Source organism: Papio anubis, chromosome 6 (genome assembly GCF_008728515.1).
Source record: "Papio anubis isolate 15944 chromosome 6, Panubis1.0, whole genome shotgun sequence".
Lineage (NCBI taxonomy): Eukaryota > Metazoa > Chordata > Mammalia > Primates > Cercopithecidae > Papio > Papio anubis.
In genome coordinates, this window is record NC_044981.1 from 26460472 (window position 1) to 26477436 (window position 16965).

A 16965-nucleotide genomic window follows, 5' to 3' on the forward strand; every position below is an offset into this window, starting at 1 on the left:
AAGTGATTTGGATCCTTCAGGCAAGGGTGGGTGATCGTTCTCATTGACATAATTTCAAGCAACACAGCTTCTGATAGACTATGAATTTAAAAATAAGTAAATGAGGTGCAGTAGCTCACCCCTGAAAACCCAGCACTTTGGGAGGCAGAGGCAGGCAGATCATCCGAGGTCAGGAGTTCAAGACCAGCCTGGCCAACATGGCAAAACCCCATCTACTAAAAATACAAAAATTAGCTGAGTATAGTGGCAGGTGCCTGTGATCGCAGCTACTCGGGAGGCTGAGGTAGGAGAATCGCTTGAAACTGTGAGGCAGACATTACAGTGAGCCAACAGCATGCCACTGCATGCTAGCCTGGGAGACACAGCAAGACTCCATCTCAAAAAAAAAAAAAAAGAAGCAAATGAACAAATAAATAAGGATAATGGATGGATAGGGAATTAATAGTGATATGGAATATTATAATAAAGTAAGAAAGTTTAGTAAAATATTAGCTCTATCAATATAATTTATATGGTAGGTAATTGGTATTCACTGAAAATTCTTTCACCTTTGCTATATGTTTTAGAAGTTTTATGATAAACTGTTGAGGAGGAAAAAGGGAGAGGAAAAAAATTTGTACTTCTGCTCCTGATAACAGAGACCAGAAATACCACTGGCCTAAACAAAACAAGGGTTTCCTTGGTTTTTTTTGTTTTTTGTTTTCACGTAAAATGAATTCAGGTGGTGGCAGTCCAGGGCTGATCTGGCACCTCAGAGATGTCATTCATGCCCCAGACTGCTTCTGACTTCATTCTCTGCTGTCTCTACATGTGGCTTCCAACTTCAAGGTTGTCTCATGGTCCCAGGAGGGCTGCTGCACCTCCAGGTCAAAAGTCTACCTTGTAGGCAAGAGGAAGAGGAAGTATGGAGAGTGTACCCTCACACTCCCAGCTATTTTGGTCCATCTTTTGAAGGTTCTCTGGGAGAAGCACAAGACCACAACTGTCACCTACAAACCGCTGGTTCCAACTTAGTCCCTTGGCCTCTGCTATCTATGAGATGAAACAGCACGTTGCTGTACCTAAGAAAATTAGGTCTTATCACCAAGAAGAAACAGGAAATGCATGATCCAGAAGTGACCAGCCTTCTCAACCAGATGCCACACAGTCTAAATTCAAACTGTTGCAATGTAATTAAATTCCACTAGCCGCAGTCACATCTTAGCCTTAGGAACTTTGATCATTGACTTGCAATCCCGGAAAGTGTGTTTTGAGGTCCTAGACCACAAGAAGAACTAATTTGCTTCACAGACATCTTACAGAGACAGCCTTCACAGTTTGTCTAGAGTCCGGCCTCAAAGAATATGTACTCCACTGGCAGCATGAGAAACAAATACACAGGAAAATACAATGTAGCACAAACCAGGAGCTGAAGGTGAATGGAGATGCTCAGAAACACCTGCACTAAAAATTTGCTGAAAAAGGTAAAACATGTTAAGCAGCACTGCCTCTGGAAACCAGAAAAATTATATTATTTATTAACAGATCCTATGCCTGGATGCTGGAAGTACTTAAAAATGTGCACTGTTGGCCGGGTGTGGTGGCTCAAGCCTGTAATCCTAGCACTTTGGGATCTGAGGCAGGAGGATCACTTGAGCTCAGGAGTTTAAGACCAGCCTGGCCAACATGGCAAAACCCCATCTCTACTAAAAATACAAAAAGTAACTGGGCATGGTGGTGAGCACCTGTAATCCCAGTTATTAGGGAGCTGAGGCAGTAGAATTGCTTGAACCCAGGAGGCAGAGGTTGCAGTGAGCCGGGATCCTGCCACTGCACTCCAACGTGGGTGACAGAGTGACACTCCCTTTCAAAAAAAAAAAGTGCATTGTGTCTTGTTTTCTTTCCATTTATACGTTTATTTGACTCTAGTAAAATCTCCTCTTCCTGCATGTACCCATATTCATGCAAGCAAATGTTAGCAAACTGCCCCAATAGCATTTTAATTACTGCACATATTTCTCTCTTTGCCACATTAAAATCTTTTCCCATTTTGTACTGCTAATATTTCTATTATGAAAAAAGACATAAGTAAATATATAGAAATACTTATATACATGTACACGCAAGAATGAAAGAGAGAAACGTAAACACTAAGGGAGATAGGGCTGGAATTTTTCTTCAATGTGTACAATCCAATATACTTTCAGTTTTCATTTCAACCTTCCTCAGTAGTTTCTGCCCAGCAACTGATGAGAAACATCACCTCTAAGCCAATCAAAAAACTAATTCTTCCAAAAAGAGATGATTATTCCTCACAATGACCAGACAGCCTCTGCTTTCCTTTTGTTTTCTTCCAAGTGGAGATTCAACCATAATAGAAAGAATGGAGAACTATTAACCGCCTTTCTTCGGTGGGTTGTGATTTTCAAAGGGGAATGTTGAGAGGTAAGCGGGGGAAGTTGATTAGAGCCTGGGCTACAATGCCTGGGAGGACACGGGCTGAATCGCCGAGAGTGGGCATGCAGGGAGAGTACTTGCCCAAAGAAAAGGGTATGTGGCTGAGGGAGTGTGCACACACACATGTGGACACACGGAAAGGGGAGAAGTAGTGTAAAGAATAAAGACCTGCAGAGGTTGGGGTTTCGTGAAGAAATAGTCTAATTGCATGTTCTTAACAACGTATTGTGGTCAGAAAAGGGCAACAATCTTTAAAACCTGCTCTGGCCAACTCAAGGCATGTATTCTAAGAGATTCTAAAAAGACATGTCCCTTATAGATTCATATGTAAATTTGTCCATTACAGAAATATTAAAAATACAGAAAAAATCTGAACCAGCATACATATACAACAGGCAGGGGATAAACAGACAATGCATGGTTCAATCATAAAAGAGATTTCCATGCAGCCTTTAGGAATCGTGTTTTTAATGAAGGGCAATTATTGATAATTTTAACAATGTTAGATCCATACATTACACCTTGTTTTGTATCTTTTAGAAACAGTATGTGTTTTTCCTTTTACTCATCATTTCCCCAAAACCTAAAGAATGCTATCCAACGGATACAATCTATTTCATTGTATGAATATGCATTTTGTATGTTTTGAGATGGAGTCTTGCTCTGTGACCCAGGCTGGAGTGCGGTGGTGCATTCTCAGCTCATTGCAGCCTGTTTCCCAGGTTCCAGCGATTCTCCTGCCACAGTCTCCTGGGTAGCTGAGGGGGTGCACACGCACACATGTGGACACATGGAAAGGGGAGAAGTAGTGCAAAGAATAAAGACCTGCAGAGTTTGGGATTTGGTCAAGAAATATTCTAATTGCATGTTCTTAAGAATGTATTGTGGTCACAAAAAGGCAAAAAATCTTTAAAATCTGTTCTGGCCAACTCAAGGTATCTATTCTAAGAATTTCTAAAAAGAGATGTCCCTTTTACATTCATATGTAAATTTGTTCATTTCAGAAATATTAAAAATATAGAAAAGTCTGAACCAGCACACATATACAACAGGCGGGGGATAGACAAAAAATGCATGTTTCAGTCATAAAAGAGATTTCCAAAAAGCCTTTAGGAGTTGTGTTTGTAAAGAAGGGCAATTATTTATAATTTTAACAACGTTAGAGCCACACATTACACCTTGTTTTGTATCTTTTAGGAACAGTATGTGTTTTTCCTTTTATTCATCATTTCCCCAAAACCTATGGATACAACCTATTTCATTGTATGAATATACAATTTTTTTTTTGAGATGGAGTCTTGCTCTGTTGCCCAGACTGGAGTGCAGTGGTGCATTCTCAGTTCACTGCAGCCTGTTTCCCAGGTTCCAGCGATTCTCCTGTCTCAACCTCCTGGGTAGCTGGGATTACAGGTGCATGCCACCATGCCCAGCTACTTTTTGTATTTTTAGTAGAGACAGAATTTTGCCATGTTGTCTAGGCTGGTCTCAAACTCCTGACCTCAGGTGATCTGCCTGCATCAGCCTCCCAAAGTGCTGGGATTACAGGCGTGAGCCACCACACTCGGCCTTTACAAATATTTTTTAACATTTCCCTAGTTTGGGCTATTTCTCTTTTCTGCATTTGGCTATTGTAGATTTTACTATATTGAACAGCCTAAAACATAAATTTTTGTCTTAGTTCCTGATTTTTTTTTTTCTTCAATACTAATTCCTAAAAGTGGAACTTTTGGTTCAAAGTATACAACTTTTTTGTTTTCTTTAATAGCCGTTCCTTAGTAAAGCATATAACTTTTTTAAGGTCCTTGATATATATAGTCAAAATACTTCGAGAAATATTTATGTTTTCACTACCAAAGTATATGACTACTACTATAGATATTTTATTTATTGATTGATTTGTAGAGATGGGGTTTCATTATGTTGAGCAGGCTGTTCTTGAATTCCTGGGCTCCAGGGTTCCTCCCACCTCGACCTCCCAAATTGCAAGGATTACAGGCATGCACCACTGCTTAAACTTGTATTCCTTTATGCTTTTTTTCATTTGCAATATTGACTATAATCAGGAAAAAAAAATAAATATCCTTTAAGAAGAAGAAAAATGGGCCGGGCGCGGTGGCTCAAACCTGTAATCCCAGCACTTTGGGAGGCCGAGATGGGCGGATCACGAGGTCAGGAGATCAAGACCATCCTGGCTAACACGGTGAAACCCCGTCTCTACTAAAAAATACAAAAAAAAAAACTAGTCGGGCGAGGTGGCGGGCACCTGTAGTCCCAGCTACTCGGGAGGCTGAGGCAGGAGAATGGCGTAAACCTGGAAGGCGGAGCTTGCAGTGAGCTGAGATCCAGCCACTGCACTCCAGCCTGGGCAACAGAGCAAGACTCCGTCTCAAAAAAAAAAAAAAGGAGAAGAAAAATGTATATCTTACTCTAAGGACAGCAGAGAACATGTTAACTCAGAGAAAATGATAATAAAAATGATACCCCCTCTATAGCAACATAAAGAGCAGTTTCCAGAAGCAAAAGATGTGGTGAAATGCAATGTTTACTCTGGGTGGTTGCAAGATCCAGGCAGGTGTGGAGCATGGCCGGCTGCTCAGATCTCTGTTCCCTTGTTTCCTTTACATCCCTGCCCACCTCCCTCTGCAGATCTTGTTCACAGAGGCCACTCCCAGGCCAACTGCGAGAGAGATTATGGCTGCAGGCCTCATGCTCCTTTGTTTTGGAAGAAACTGTTGAGGAGTTAGTATTTACTGAGCAGCTAATATGTTCCTGTCACTATCGTAACTCATAATAATTATCGTTAAGTAATACATGAAAAGTTTTACATTTAAAGCATTCCAATATTTTAAAAGTAAAGGGAGCAAAAGGCCAAGAGTCCTTTCACTCACTAGCCTCTGATCTTCAGATTAGCATGCATCTTTTGAGAGTTTTTCAGGCATTTACATAAACAGTTATGCAGAAATGTATAGCTTTGCTTTTGTTTTTCAATTGAATCTTTAGTATAGTTCTGCAACATGCTTTTTGATCACTTAGAGTGTCTCCATTATCTAGGTTCATGACAGTAAATCAACTCTTTTTACCTGCTGCATTGAATTCCCTCTGAGGGATGAGCCATCATTCCTCTAAGCAGTCTCCTGTTGGGTGGCTGGTTCAGTTGGTTACCACTTTTATACTTTAAAAATAGTGCTGCAGTGTCATTCTTACAGAGGCTTCTCTCTGTACCCATGCAAGTACTTTGCTGGACTAGACATCAGGAAGTAGAATTGCTGGGCCAATTGTGCACATTCTAAGTTACACACTTCATGATATTGTATGAGTAAATAAAGTTCCAATGGTTTTGTCCCATGTCTGAGACCAAATAGCTTGTGAATCTTAGAGCCTTTACCTATTGCTTATCCTCTTTGTGTCCCTAAACCTTATATCGTGGGCCTGGCCCCTTGTGGGTGCTCAGTAAATATTTGTTGAATGACTTTATGAAGGTAAGAAAGAAAAGATAAGTAAGGCCTGGTCTTATTAGCAGCTGTCTGATCACTAGCCTTGGATTAAATGTGGTGGGTTCAGCCCCTGACAGACTTCAGGTCCCCCACCAGGCAGTCTTCCTGAATCCCACCAGGAGTCCACTGGTCCATGACTTGACCATGGTGATGGCCAAGAGTTGGGGCTTTGAGGAGTCCACAGTGTTGGACACCCACAGTAGTGGACCCTGGTAGAACCAGGGAGCCCAACGAAGAGGGTCCTGCATGAATCAGAGGGGATTGTGGTAGGTTGGACTTGGCAGGGGAAGTTTGGGGAAGTCATAGGATTCTGAATATTGTCAAACAGTAGAGTGAGGATTTTATGATCGAATAACTGATGTGCATTTCACATAGACATGTTTTTGCAGGTGGTTTTCAATGTTGGGACTCAAACGTAAAGACACTAAAGGACAGAAATCTTTGGCAGAGGTAAGATCTTCTTCGGTCACCATACTTGAGTTAACTGTAGGGAAGTGGAGGTTTCCATCTGGAATTCTATAGCTTCTTCCAGGTCATAGAGTCTACCCCCCACCTTCTGGTGTCTCCAGATATGAAGCATGAATGAAAATGGGAAATTTCCTGGCCTTCCTTCTTCTCAACTTTCATGTCTGCGTCCTTTTGCTTCAGCTGCTCATGCCTCACTCAGGTAGGGAATGATTCCACACTTGTTTCTGAAGCAGACAATTACCTGATTATGTCCTCATAGGACTTTTGACTCCTTCCCATACCTGAAGTCCATCCTGACCTGAGGGTTCACGTGTCACTAAGAGACAAATGGTGCTTCTGTTAAGATTGGTTTCCCCCTCTAGATTCTTTTTTTTTTTTTTTTTGAGATAGAGTCTCACTCTGTCACCCAGTCTGGAGTGCAGTGGCGCGATCTCAGCTCACTGCAAGCGCCGCCTCTCGGGTTTGCGCCATTCTCCTGCCTCAGCCTTCTGAGTAGCTGGGACTGCAGGCGTCAGCCAACGCACCCGGCTAAATCTTTTTTTTTTTTTTTTTTTTTTTGAGACGGAGTCTTGCTCTGTCACCCAGGCTGGAGTGCAGTGGCCGGATCTCAGCTCACTGCAAGCTCCTCCTCTCGGGTTCACGCCATTCTCCTGCCTCAGCCTCCCGAGTAGCTGGGACTACAGGCACCCGCCACCTCGCCCGGCTAGTTTTTTGTATTTTTTAGTAGGACGGGGTTTCACCGTGTTAGCCAGGATGGTCTCGATCTCCTGACCTCGTGATCCGCCCATCTTGGCCTCCCAAAGTGCTGGGATTACAGGCTTGAGCCACCGCCCCCCGCCTCTTTTTTTATTTTTTAGTGGAGGTGGGGTTTCACCACGGTCTCGATCTCCTGACTTTGTGATCAGCCCTCCTCGGCCTCCCAAAGTGCTGGGATTATAGGCATGAGCCACCGCGCCCAGCCTCCCCCTAGATTCTTGGTATCTCGCCTTCCCTGTCTGAGAAGCACCCTTCCTCTCCTGATCCCAACTCCAACACCCTCTGACAGATCCTCCCCCTTGTGCCAACAGCTCAGTTTGCTGTGGTTGGACCGCCTGGGCCCATCCTGGCCATGGTAGGTGAAGATGCTGATCTGCCCTGTCACCTATTCCCAACCATGAGCGCAGAGACCATGGAGCTGAGGTGGGTGAGTTCCAACCTAAGGCAGGTGGTGAACGTGTATGCAGATGGAAAGGAAGTGGAAGACAGGCAGAGTGCAGCGTATCGAGGGAGAACTTCGATTCTACGGGATGACATCACTGCAGGGAAGGCTGCTCTCCGAATACACAACGTCACAGCCTCTGACAGTGGAAAGTACTTGTGTTATTTCCAAGATGGCGACTTCTATGAAAAAGCTCTGGTGGAGCTGAAGGTTGCAGGTGAGCCTCCAGGTTTTGTTCTGAGAACATTTCTCTGTAGGATCTAGAGCAGATGCAGAGTCCCTCTTGCAAAAGCACTGCAGACACTCCTGGCTGCTCACTAGCAATTGCCTGCACTGCCTTCCAACTTAGCTTGTCTGAGGCCTTTAAGAAAGACACAGGTTTTCCTTTAGGAAGAATTCCTGCTGTGCCCTACATGCTCAAGTAATGAAATCCCTTCTGCTGGCCACCAGAGAAATAAGTGAAGTGAGGGAGGAGGGATAGGAAGCATAAGAAATCATCTCTTCAGTGAGAGGTACACAGTCATTCGTGTTTAGTTGTGTACCGGGTGGCTTCTGTGGCCCCACTAGGTACATGCTATTGTGGGCCCTAGAAGACTGGGCTTTCGGAACTGTATCTGCTGCCAATGTTCTCGAGCCAATGACCCTAGAATACACCTGTAGTCATGGGAGCTGTGTTTCTTACTTGTTGCATTGAGGAAGAACACACATCATGGGGAGCTGTGGCGGAGTCTCAGTGAGAAGCTGTTAGAGCCAACTTAGTATGTAATTTGGGCTTGTGTTAGGGGATTTGGGAGGAGGGTTTATAGACTTCAGCCTCTGCTCTGGATGAGATGTTGTCAGGAAGGTGTGCACAGGTTGATTCTATGAGTGAGAACCTTAATCAATCTTATCTAGGAAGAAAGAGACTAGGGTGAGACTGAAGCTGTAATTGATGAAGGGACAGCAATCCCTGATTGTCGATGGGGGATGTTTGGTCATTGCTGTGGTTTGCACAGTGTTCATGTTTTTCTCTTTGCTCACACAGGATGTGGGGTGGTCTTGTTTTTCCCATGATCCATCATAGTCACAAAGTGCCATCATCTGATGCTGGTGTTCTGTGAAATCCCTTTTGTTCAACAGGAGGACACTGAATCCTGTTGTTGCTTCCAGATGAGGGGGCTGCCCTTTTCTTTCTCAGTGCAATCCTTTTCCCTGTGGCTTCTGTTTAAGGGTTTGGTCAGTAGGGATCTGTAGCAGATGCAGAAGGGAGGGAGAGAAAATAGAGGTCTGGGTGCTTATTCCCTGGCTTCCTTCCTGCAAGGTACCCTCGGCCTGACTGCATTGCCTTGCTGAAGGTCACTGTCCCTCTCAAGAAAGTCCTCAATGCATAAATATCTTCTTTTATGTCTTCAAAACAGCTCCCTCTCCTCCTCCCTCTGGTAACTGGAGTGGGTGGGAATAGCCCCACTGTCACTGACCCTGGGATACTGCACTCATTCATGTAGCTTTCTCCTCACCAGGACCACACTTTTGTAAGCAGCTCTGAAATGAAATTCTTCTTGAATTATGGAATGTGAGCGTGCCCTGATTCCTTTTGAGACCCTCCATGACACAGGAGCTCTCAAGAATTTAGGCTGATTCATCCTTCCACAGCACTGGGTTCTGATCTTCACATTGACGTGAAGGGTTATGAGGATGGAGGCATCCATCTGGAGTGCAGGTCCACTGGCTGGTACCCACAACCCCAAATACAGTGGAGCAACGACAAGGGAGAGAACATCCCAGCTGTGGAAGCACCTGTGTTTGCAGATGGAGTGGGCCTGTATGCAGTAGCAGCATCCGTGATCCTGAGAGGCAGCTCTGGGGAGGGTGTTTCCTGTACCATCAGAAGTTCCCTACTCGGCCTGGAAAAGACCGCCAGCATTTCCATCGCAGGTCAGTACCTGCTTGCCTCAGATCTTCTGAACTGAGCTGTGGCAGTTGAATGAAGGGGGAGGTGTTAGTGTCTGCAGTCAACCTGGGTCTCTGCACTGAATATAAGGCCCAAAACACGGACTTGGAGACTCCTCCTTGCACCAGGGGAGCTTCTCTCCTCCATAAAGCTGTTCATGACACAAACATTTACTGAACATTTTCTGTCTGCCAGAAAATGTGACAGGCAATGGGAATTGGGTAATAATTGTTAACATAAGCTGCTTATGTAAAGTCAAATGACAGAAAGGGAAAACATGTATGTATGTGTGTGTGTGTGTGTGTATATATATGTGTGTGTGTGTGTGTGTGTGTGTATTTACAAACCCATATCATAGAGAAAGAGCTAATCTCCTTGAGACAGAAGATTTTAAAAACTGAGTAAAACATTTTAACAAAGGTCATACATTGTTTAATTTACAGAAAAGGAAATAACCCACAAATGAGTGCTCATTCTCACTCATTAGAGAAACATACTGAATCATTTTTCACTTATAGTATTGGCAAAAATCAAAACAAACATCTGTTGGTTGATAACACATGGTTATGGCAGGAATGTAGGAAGACTGTGACTCCTAGGCATATGCAGGGATGACTTGTATTTTTGGTGTGCATTAGCACAACCTCTATTGGGGACTACATAACAATATCCAAACTACATCTTTAGTAATCCAAAATTCTGCTTCTGGGAATTGATTTGGTAGATAAACTTGCATTTGTGTGAGATGATCCAGGTAAAAAGTTATTTTTTATAGCACTGATTATGACTGCACAAGGTTGGAAACTATGCAAATGTTCACTGCTGGGGAACTTGCATGCAATGGATACCACTCAAGTGTGAAAGAAAAAAGAGAGAATTCTCTCTATACTGAAGAAGAAAAACCTCCAAGATTAATTTTGCACAGAAAGAGCAAAATGCAGAGTGGTGTGTACGGAATGCTATCTTTAGTGCAAATGAGAGGAAAAACAAGCATATATTTTTATTTACATTTTTAAGTTAACAAGCAGTGTCATAACACCCACTAGGTGTCAGGCACTTTATAAGTTTTAATTTAATCCTTCTCACTTCAGGACAAGGGCAGTAGGAACAGAGAGGTTAAGTAATTAGTCTAAAGTCACACTGCAAGTCACCTAAAGGAGCCAGCATTGACACCCAGGGCCTCCAGCTCCAAAGTTCCTGTTCTTAAGCATCATATTAAGTAGACTAATTTGAAGTCAAAAAAGGGAGGGTGGGAGGGAGGACTGGGTGGATGGGAGACTTGTGTGACTTTTTATACATGTATTTTTGAACCATGTGCATGTGTTACCTATTAAAAAGTTGAATTAGAAAAAAAAGTGTATGATATTCTCTAGTCACTCACTTTCCACGTGAGAGGCAGACATCTCAAGAGATGGAATAGTAGCAGCCTCTAGTGGGGGTTTATCAAAGTCTTACCCACTGTCCTCTGAGATTTTAGGATGAGAAAGATTATTTAACCTTGTGAGATAGATTCCGTGCCCTGTGACCTGGGGTGATCAGCTAACACCTGGGGCGCTGCAGTCTGGGGAGGCTGAGTGCACAGGCCCCCATGGCCCATAGCCCTTCCCTTCACAGGCCCCTTCTTCAGGAGCGCCCAGAGCTGGATCGCTGCCCTGGCAGGGACCCTGCCTGTCTTGCTGCTGCTTCTTGGGGGAGCCGGTTACTTCCTGTGGCGACAGCAGGAGGAAAAAAAGACTCTGTTCAGAAAGAAAAAGAGAGAGCAAGAGTTGAGAGAACTGGCATGGAGCACAGTGAAGCAAGAAAAAAGCACAAGAGGTAGGTGACCCCGGAGTTTACCTGAGCCCCTGGCTTACAGGCCAAAGCCCAAAGACCTCATACCCATCCCCACCCCAGAGCTGGGTTGTTTTTAAGGTTTATTTTTTAGAGAACTCCCTCACCTGTAACAGTTCATTATTTTTTCTGCTTATTTTCCAGAGAAGCTCCTGGAGGAACTCAGTAAGTTCCCGTTCCCCTAGAGACCCAGACATGTCTTCCTGTCCCTGCTTTATGAGCCTTGATGCATCTTCCCTGTTCCTTCCATTGCAGGATGGAGAAGTATGCAGTACACGGTTTGTAAGTGACTGACATTTTCTCTGAATTTGAATCTTTAACTGTCTGTGCTTGAATAGTTTCCACTCTTAACTTTTTCCCCAACGTTAGGAAGTGGTCTTAGATCTCTTTGACTAAGGAAAGAAAATAAATGTGCCAATTCCTAGTCATTGCCAAAAAAAAAAAAAAAAAAGGAAAGAAAGGAAAAAAGAAAAAGAATGTGACTCATTGGAATAACACCCAGGAGAAGTGTCTCTTTTTCGCTCTCTTTCTCTCTCTCAACTGCTCTCCAAGAAAAGATGCCTTCAATTTATCTCTACCAGGGGCCACAGACTCTATAGCCCTGCAAAGCACTGAGGAATATCCAGGGGCACACTTGTAAAGGAAGGGGGAAGAGGTGGATCAAGTGCATTCTCTATGGTAGGAACTTCACTCGTCATTTTACATAATCTATAGGCTCCAGAGAAGACAAAGAAGAACAAAAGATAACAAAGAACAAGAAAATCAGAAAAGAGAGAGGGAGAAAATTGTGTCTAATAAACAAGAGTGGCTTGAATGGTTTCTCAGTTGGTACCAATTTATTCTAACTGGCTTCAAAAACTAGTTCCTGAAATTGCTCATTAAATTTCCCAAATTCTTTTCAGGGTATGGTAGGAAATTACAGATTTAAATAGAAGGATCTTGCATACACACACACACACACACACACATATATATATATATGCATATAGACATGGTGACACCTATGCCTAGGTATAGCAGTATAGATACATTCCAAATATATCAGCTGAACACCATCAGGAAGGAACTCTCACAGTGTCTGCCATGTTACTAGCATTTGACTGATGTTCCTGGATTTGATATTAAGAACGACACCATAGAAAGAATTGAACCTGCAGAGGAGGAAGATACAGGTGGTTAAAAAAAAAAGAAAGAAAGAAAAAAGAAAAGAAAAAGATTAGATTAATGTAAAGTCAAGGGAATAGGGCCAAATCAAACATGGCAAGTTAAGGTGACATCTTTACCTTTCTTTCATTGTAGTGGGAGAGAGACCTTCAGCCTATAATGGTGAGTGAGCCTGATGCTCTCTGAGTTTGCTGGGACACGTGCCATGAACATTTCAACCTTTTCTCTGCTGTGACCCACTGATGTTCTCATTTGCATGAATCAGATTTAGCCAAAAGACTCAATTTCTCTATGGTGGGGGGTTGATTTCTGCTTTTCTGGAGAATCTGAGAGACTCCTGACCCTACACACCCCCTTGCAAAGCCTGGCCATGCAGCCTGTACCCATCATGACAGAGGGAACAGAGCCCACCATTTTTTAGAAAGTGCCATCTCTGATCCATCAGAGTTGTAGAGAAGGGAGGCTGGACCCTGGAAGAGATTCACAAGAAAAGGAGAGAAAACATGTAGTGAGGAGAGAATGCAATGGGGAAAGTACAAGAATACTGACCTTTTCCTTATCTGTGTCTCCTTCCTTTCAGAATGGAAAAAGGCCCTCTTCAAGCCAGGTGAGTAAATCACTGTATGTTCCCTGGACCACCAACCTGAGGGACTATATTCCTTTTCCTGTTTACTTCTCCAACTGTTGTGATTTGGGGAAGAAAAGCTCCCATGACTAGGAATTTGGGGTAGGCAACAATAAATTCCAATCTGAAAAGTGGACCCATCTCCAAGACCCTTCCCACTGAGAGCCCAGGGAACCAGGGTGATTAGATCTCTTGGGATTCCTCAGACCTTCCTGGGAAGGAAGACACAGAAAGGGTGGAGCTGAGGGGAAAGAGGCACACACTGAGTGATACTGCAGGGAGAGTGAGGATGGAAATGCCAAGGAGAGGAGGCAATGGCTGCCCAAAGAACTTAGTCCTTCCCAGACTTCTCATGCCACCTACTGCCAGTGCCTCCTCAAAAAACGTAATGCTTCTGAGCTTTGGCCTCCATATTTTTAGGTGATGATTTCAATCTGTGTTTGTGGGGGTTGAGGTGAAGACTGAAGGAATAATACATATCCATTGGTCAAAAACCTAGTAAGAAGGAGATGATAAATTCAAACTGGGTGGCTGAAGAAGGTTTGCGGAAAGGAGGGTTAAGGGAAAGCAACAAAGAAAAGTGCAGTGCCCCCATGGTTCCCAACAGTGGGGAGCTGTCTCCACCCCTAGCCTGGGAGGGGTAGGGAGGGGAGGCAGTTACTGGAACCCAGAGAAAGAGGTAGCTCAAAGACAGGGCTTCCTGAGAACAGTCATCAGGCCTTGTTAGAGCCACACCAGCTGCTGCAGGCAGAGAGGAAGCAGGAAAATAAACGGTGTGTCTCTCATTTCTTTCTCCTTCCAATCTTCTATGAGGGCCTCCCATTGGCCAAACCCAACAGCAAACCAGAGGACAAGGGAGCCCAGTGGCACTGTCCTTAGAGGGCAGATTCCTGGGGCCCAAAAGAGTGTGGAGAAAGTTAAAGGGTGGAGAGTGAATCTAGGTCATATAAGGCCCCACATAGAGCCCAGCACAGAGAGCCTTGCAGCTATTAGAACATCAGGAACTTCCTTCGTGCCCTGCCGTGGGCTGAATAAATAACATGATTCCCCTATACTATGCTAGAGATTCATATTTTTATCCCCATTTTTCAGGTGAGGGAATGCCTTAGACGAGGCTCTGCCTTGTTAAATAAATTGGATGTATGGGAAAATAGACTGCAGAAAAGGGGTACACATTTAGCTCATGAGTGGTCAAATGAAGGTTGAAAATTGACCTCTGATCATAAAGCATTAGTGGGCAGAGTCAATGTGGGGAGGAAAACAAGAAAAACATAGAAAGAGGATGCTTGCTGCTTCCTGAGGCAGCATCAGGGTGTTGGGTTAGGCAGATGCTGAGGCAACTCTCATTTCACCCTCCTCTTCCCCTCTGGACACAAGATACCTGGGGCTTTCTCTCCTGGCATCAATGAGAGAGTCACATTTAGGGCAGGCTAGGGACGCCGGGCTCTGGACTCAGGTCTCCTCAGCACAGCCCAGGTCTTGTATGCTGAAGCTCTGAAATCCAGGAAAAATGGTTGACCCCATGGACACTTCCTCAAATTCTCTACAGCGGATGTGATTCTGGATCCCAAAACAGCAAACCCCATCCTCCTTGTTTCTGAGGACCAGAGGAGTGTGCAGCGTGCCAAGGAGCCCCAGGATCTGCCAGACAACCCTGAGAGATTTGATTGGCATTATTGTGTTCTCGGCTGTGAGAGCTTCATGTCAGGGAGACATTACTGGGAGGTGGAGGTAGGGGACAGGAAAGAGTGGCATATAGGGGTGTGTAGTAAGAATGTGCAGAGAAAAGGTTGGGTCAAAATGACACCTGAGAACGGATTCTGGACTATGGGGCTGACTGATGGGAAAAAGTATCGGACTCTAACTGAGCCCAGAACCAACCTGGAACTTCCTGAATCCCCTAGGAAAGTGGGGGTCTTCCTGGACTATGAGACTGGAGATATCTCATTCTACAATGCTGTGAATGGATCGCATATTCATACTTTCCTGGACGTCTCCTTCTCTGAGCCTCTATATCCTGTTTTCAGAATTTTGACTTTGGAGCCCACTGCCCTGACCATTTGTCCAGCGCCAAAAGAAGAAGAGAATTCCTCCAATTCTGACCGAGTGGTGATCATTAGGTGTCTCCCTAGAGACACCAGTGACCCTGGGCTTAGCTAGGGAAAGTGGGGAGCCTCAGGCTGAAGTAACTTGTCTCTGCTTCTCCCTGCCCAGCTTAGAGCTGAGGGCCTCCCCCTCTACAGCAACCAATCACAACCATAAGCTACAGGCACACACTGAAGCACTTTACTGATACTCGTTCAATTATTCATATGCCAGTTGTTTGAGTTTAGTACCACTTTATTGTCCTCTTAGACAGATAAGGAAACTGGGGTGCAGAAAAGTGAATTCACTTTACAAAGTAGACATGACTACTTAATAACAGCTGGGATCTAAACAGCAGTAACTAACATTAATGGAGAACTTAAAAATGTTCTGAGTGCTGTGTTATGAGCTTTGGTGGATGTCACTCCTTTAATCCTCACAACACCCTGTCAGGTAGTCTCATTTTGCAAGTATGGAAGCTGAGGCAGGGCAACATTAAGTAACTTACATAACTCATGCAGTAATTTGTGCAGCTGGGAGATGGTCAGCTTCAGTCCCTGGCCATTTGCCCATTCTTTTCCACCCAGATTCTTCGCTGATAGGAAGAACCCACCTGTAGCCCTGAGGTTCTTTTCCCAGGACAGCTCCAGGGTAAGGATCATTGTAGGTGGTCGTGGAGTTGACATTCCTGTTGACTCCTTCCCAGCTGATTATCAGAGCCTTAGACCCAGCACTCCTTGGATTAGCTCTGCAGAGTGTCTTGGTTGAGATAATAACTTCACCGTATCCACATGACACGTGATTTGGAAAGAGACTAGAGGCCACACTTGATAAATCTTGGGGAACAGATGTGTGCCCACCCAACAAATGTGATAAGTGATCGACCAGCCAGAGCCAGCCTTCCTACAGTCAAGGTTTCCAGGCAGAGAAAATACCGTAAAGCTTCTCTGGGGAAATTTGGATGAAGGAACCTAGAAGAACTACAGGGATTTTTTTTTTTTTTTTTAAGACGGAGTCTTATTCTGTTGCCAGACTGGAGTGCAGTGATGCGATCTCGGCTCCCTGCAGCCTCCACCTCCCGGGTTCAAACAATTCTTCTGCCTCAGCCTCCCGAGTAGCTGGGACTACAGGTGCACGCCACCACGCCCAACTAATTTTTGTACTTTTAGTAGAGATGAAGTTCACTATGTTGGCCAGGATGGTCTCGATCTCTTGATGTCATGATCTGCCTGCCTCCCAAAGTGCTGGGATTACAGGCTTGAGCCACAGGGTGCCCGGCCTACAGGGATATTTTTAATCCTCTTATGGACTCTGTCTCCAGGAAAGGGGTCTATCCATCCCTGCTCACTGGTGGATGTTAAACCAATATTCCTTTCAACTGCAGCCTGCTAGGGAAAAACTACTTCTCATTAACATTATTATTATTGCTCACCACTGCATCCCCTCTACCTGGCATGTGCTTGTCGAGTTCTAGTTGTTCAATAAATTTGTTAATAAGGCTTACTCTTCAACTTGGCTTTTTCTAGACTCTAATAAGTCTACTAGCACAGCAGAATAGTCCACACACCCACTGTACTCCCCACAGTTTTAGTTTACCTCATTGTAGTGTTTTCACAAAACCTTTATTGTATGTGTTTTCTACTGCTACTATGATGAATTAGCACAAATTCTTAGACTTAAAGCAACACAAATTTTTGGTTCTCAGTTCTATAGGTCAAAAGTCCAACAGGGATCT

General features: G+C 44.2%; 1 protein-coding gene across 1 annotated transcript in view; it reads left to right on the forward strand.

Moving 5' to 3' along the window:
• The first annotated feature begins 2251 nt into the window (after positions 1-2251).
• LOC101026652 (butyrophilin subfamily 3 member A3) overlaps positions 2252-16965 on the forward strand; it is a 45627-nt gene continuing 30913 nt past the window's right edge. Inside the window, 10 exon segments of the mRNA XM_009204591.3 lie at positions 2252-2424; positions 6320-6380; positions 6453-6597; positions 7466-7813; positions 9229-9510; positions 11141-11341; positions 11501-11521; positions 11612-11638; positions 12656-12682; positions 13101-13127. Of these exon segments, the coding sequence (XP_009202855.3) occupies positions 6513-6597; positions 7466-7813; positions 9229-9510; positions 11141-11341; positions 11501-11521; positions 11612-11638; positions 12656-12682; positions 13101-13127 (1018 nt within the window). The 5' untranslated portion in view covers positions 2252-2424; positions 6320-6380; positions 6453-6512.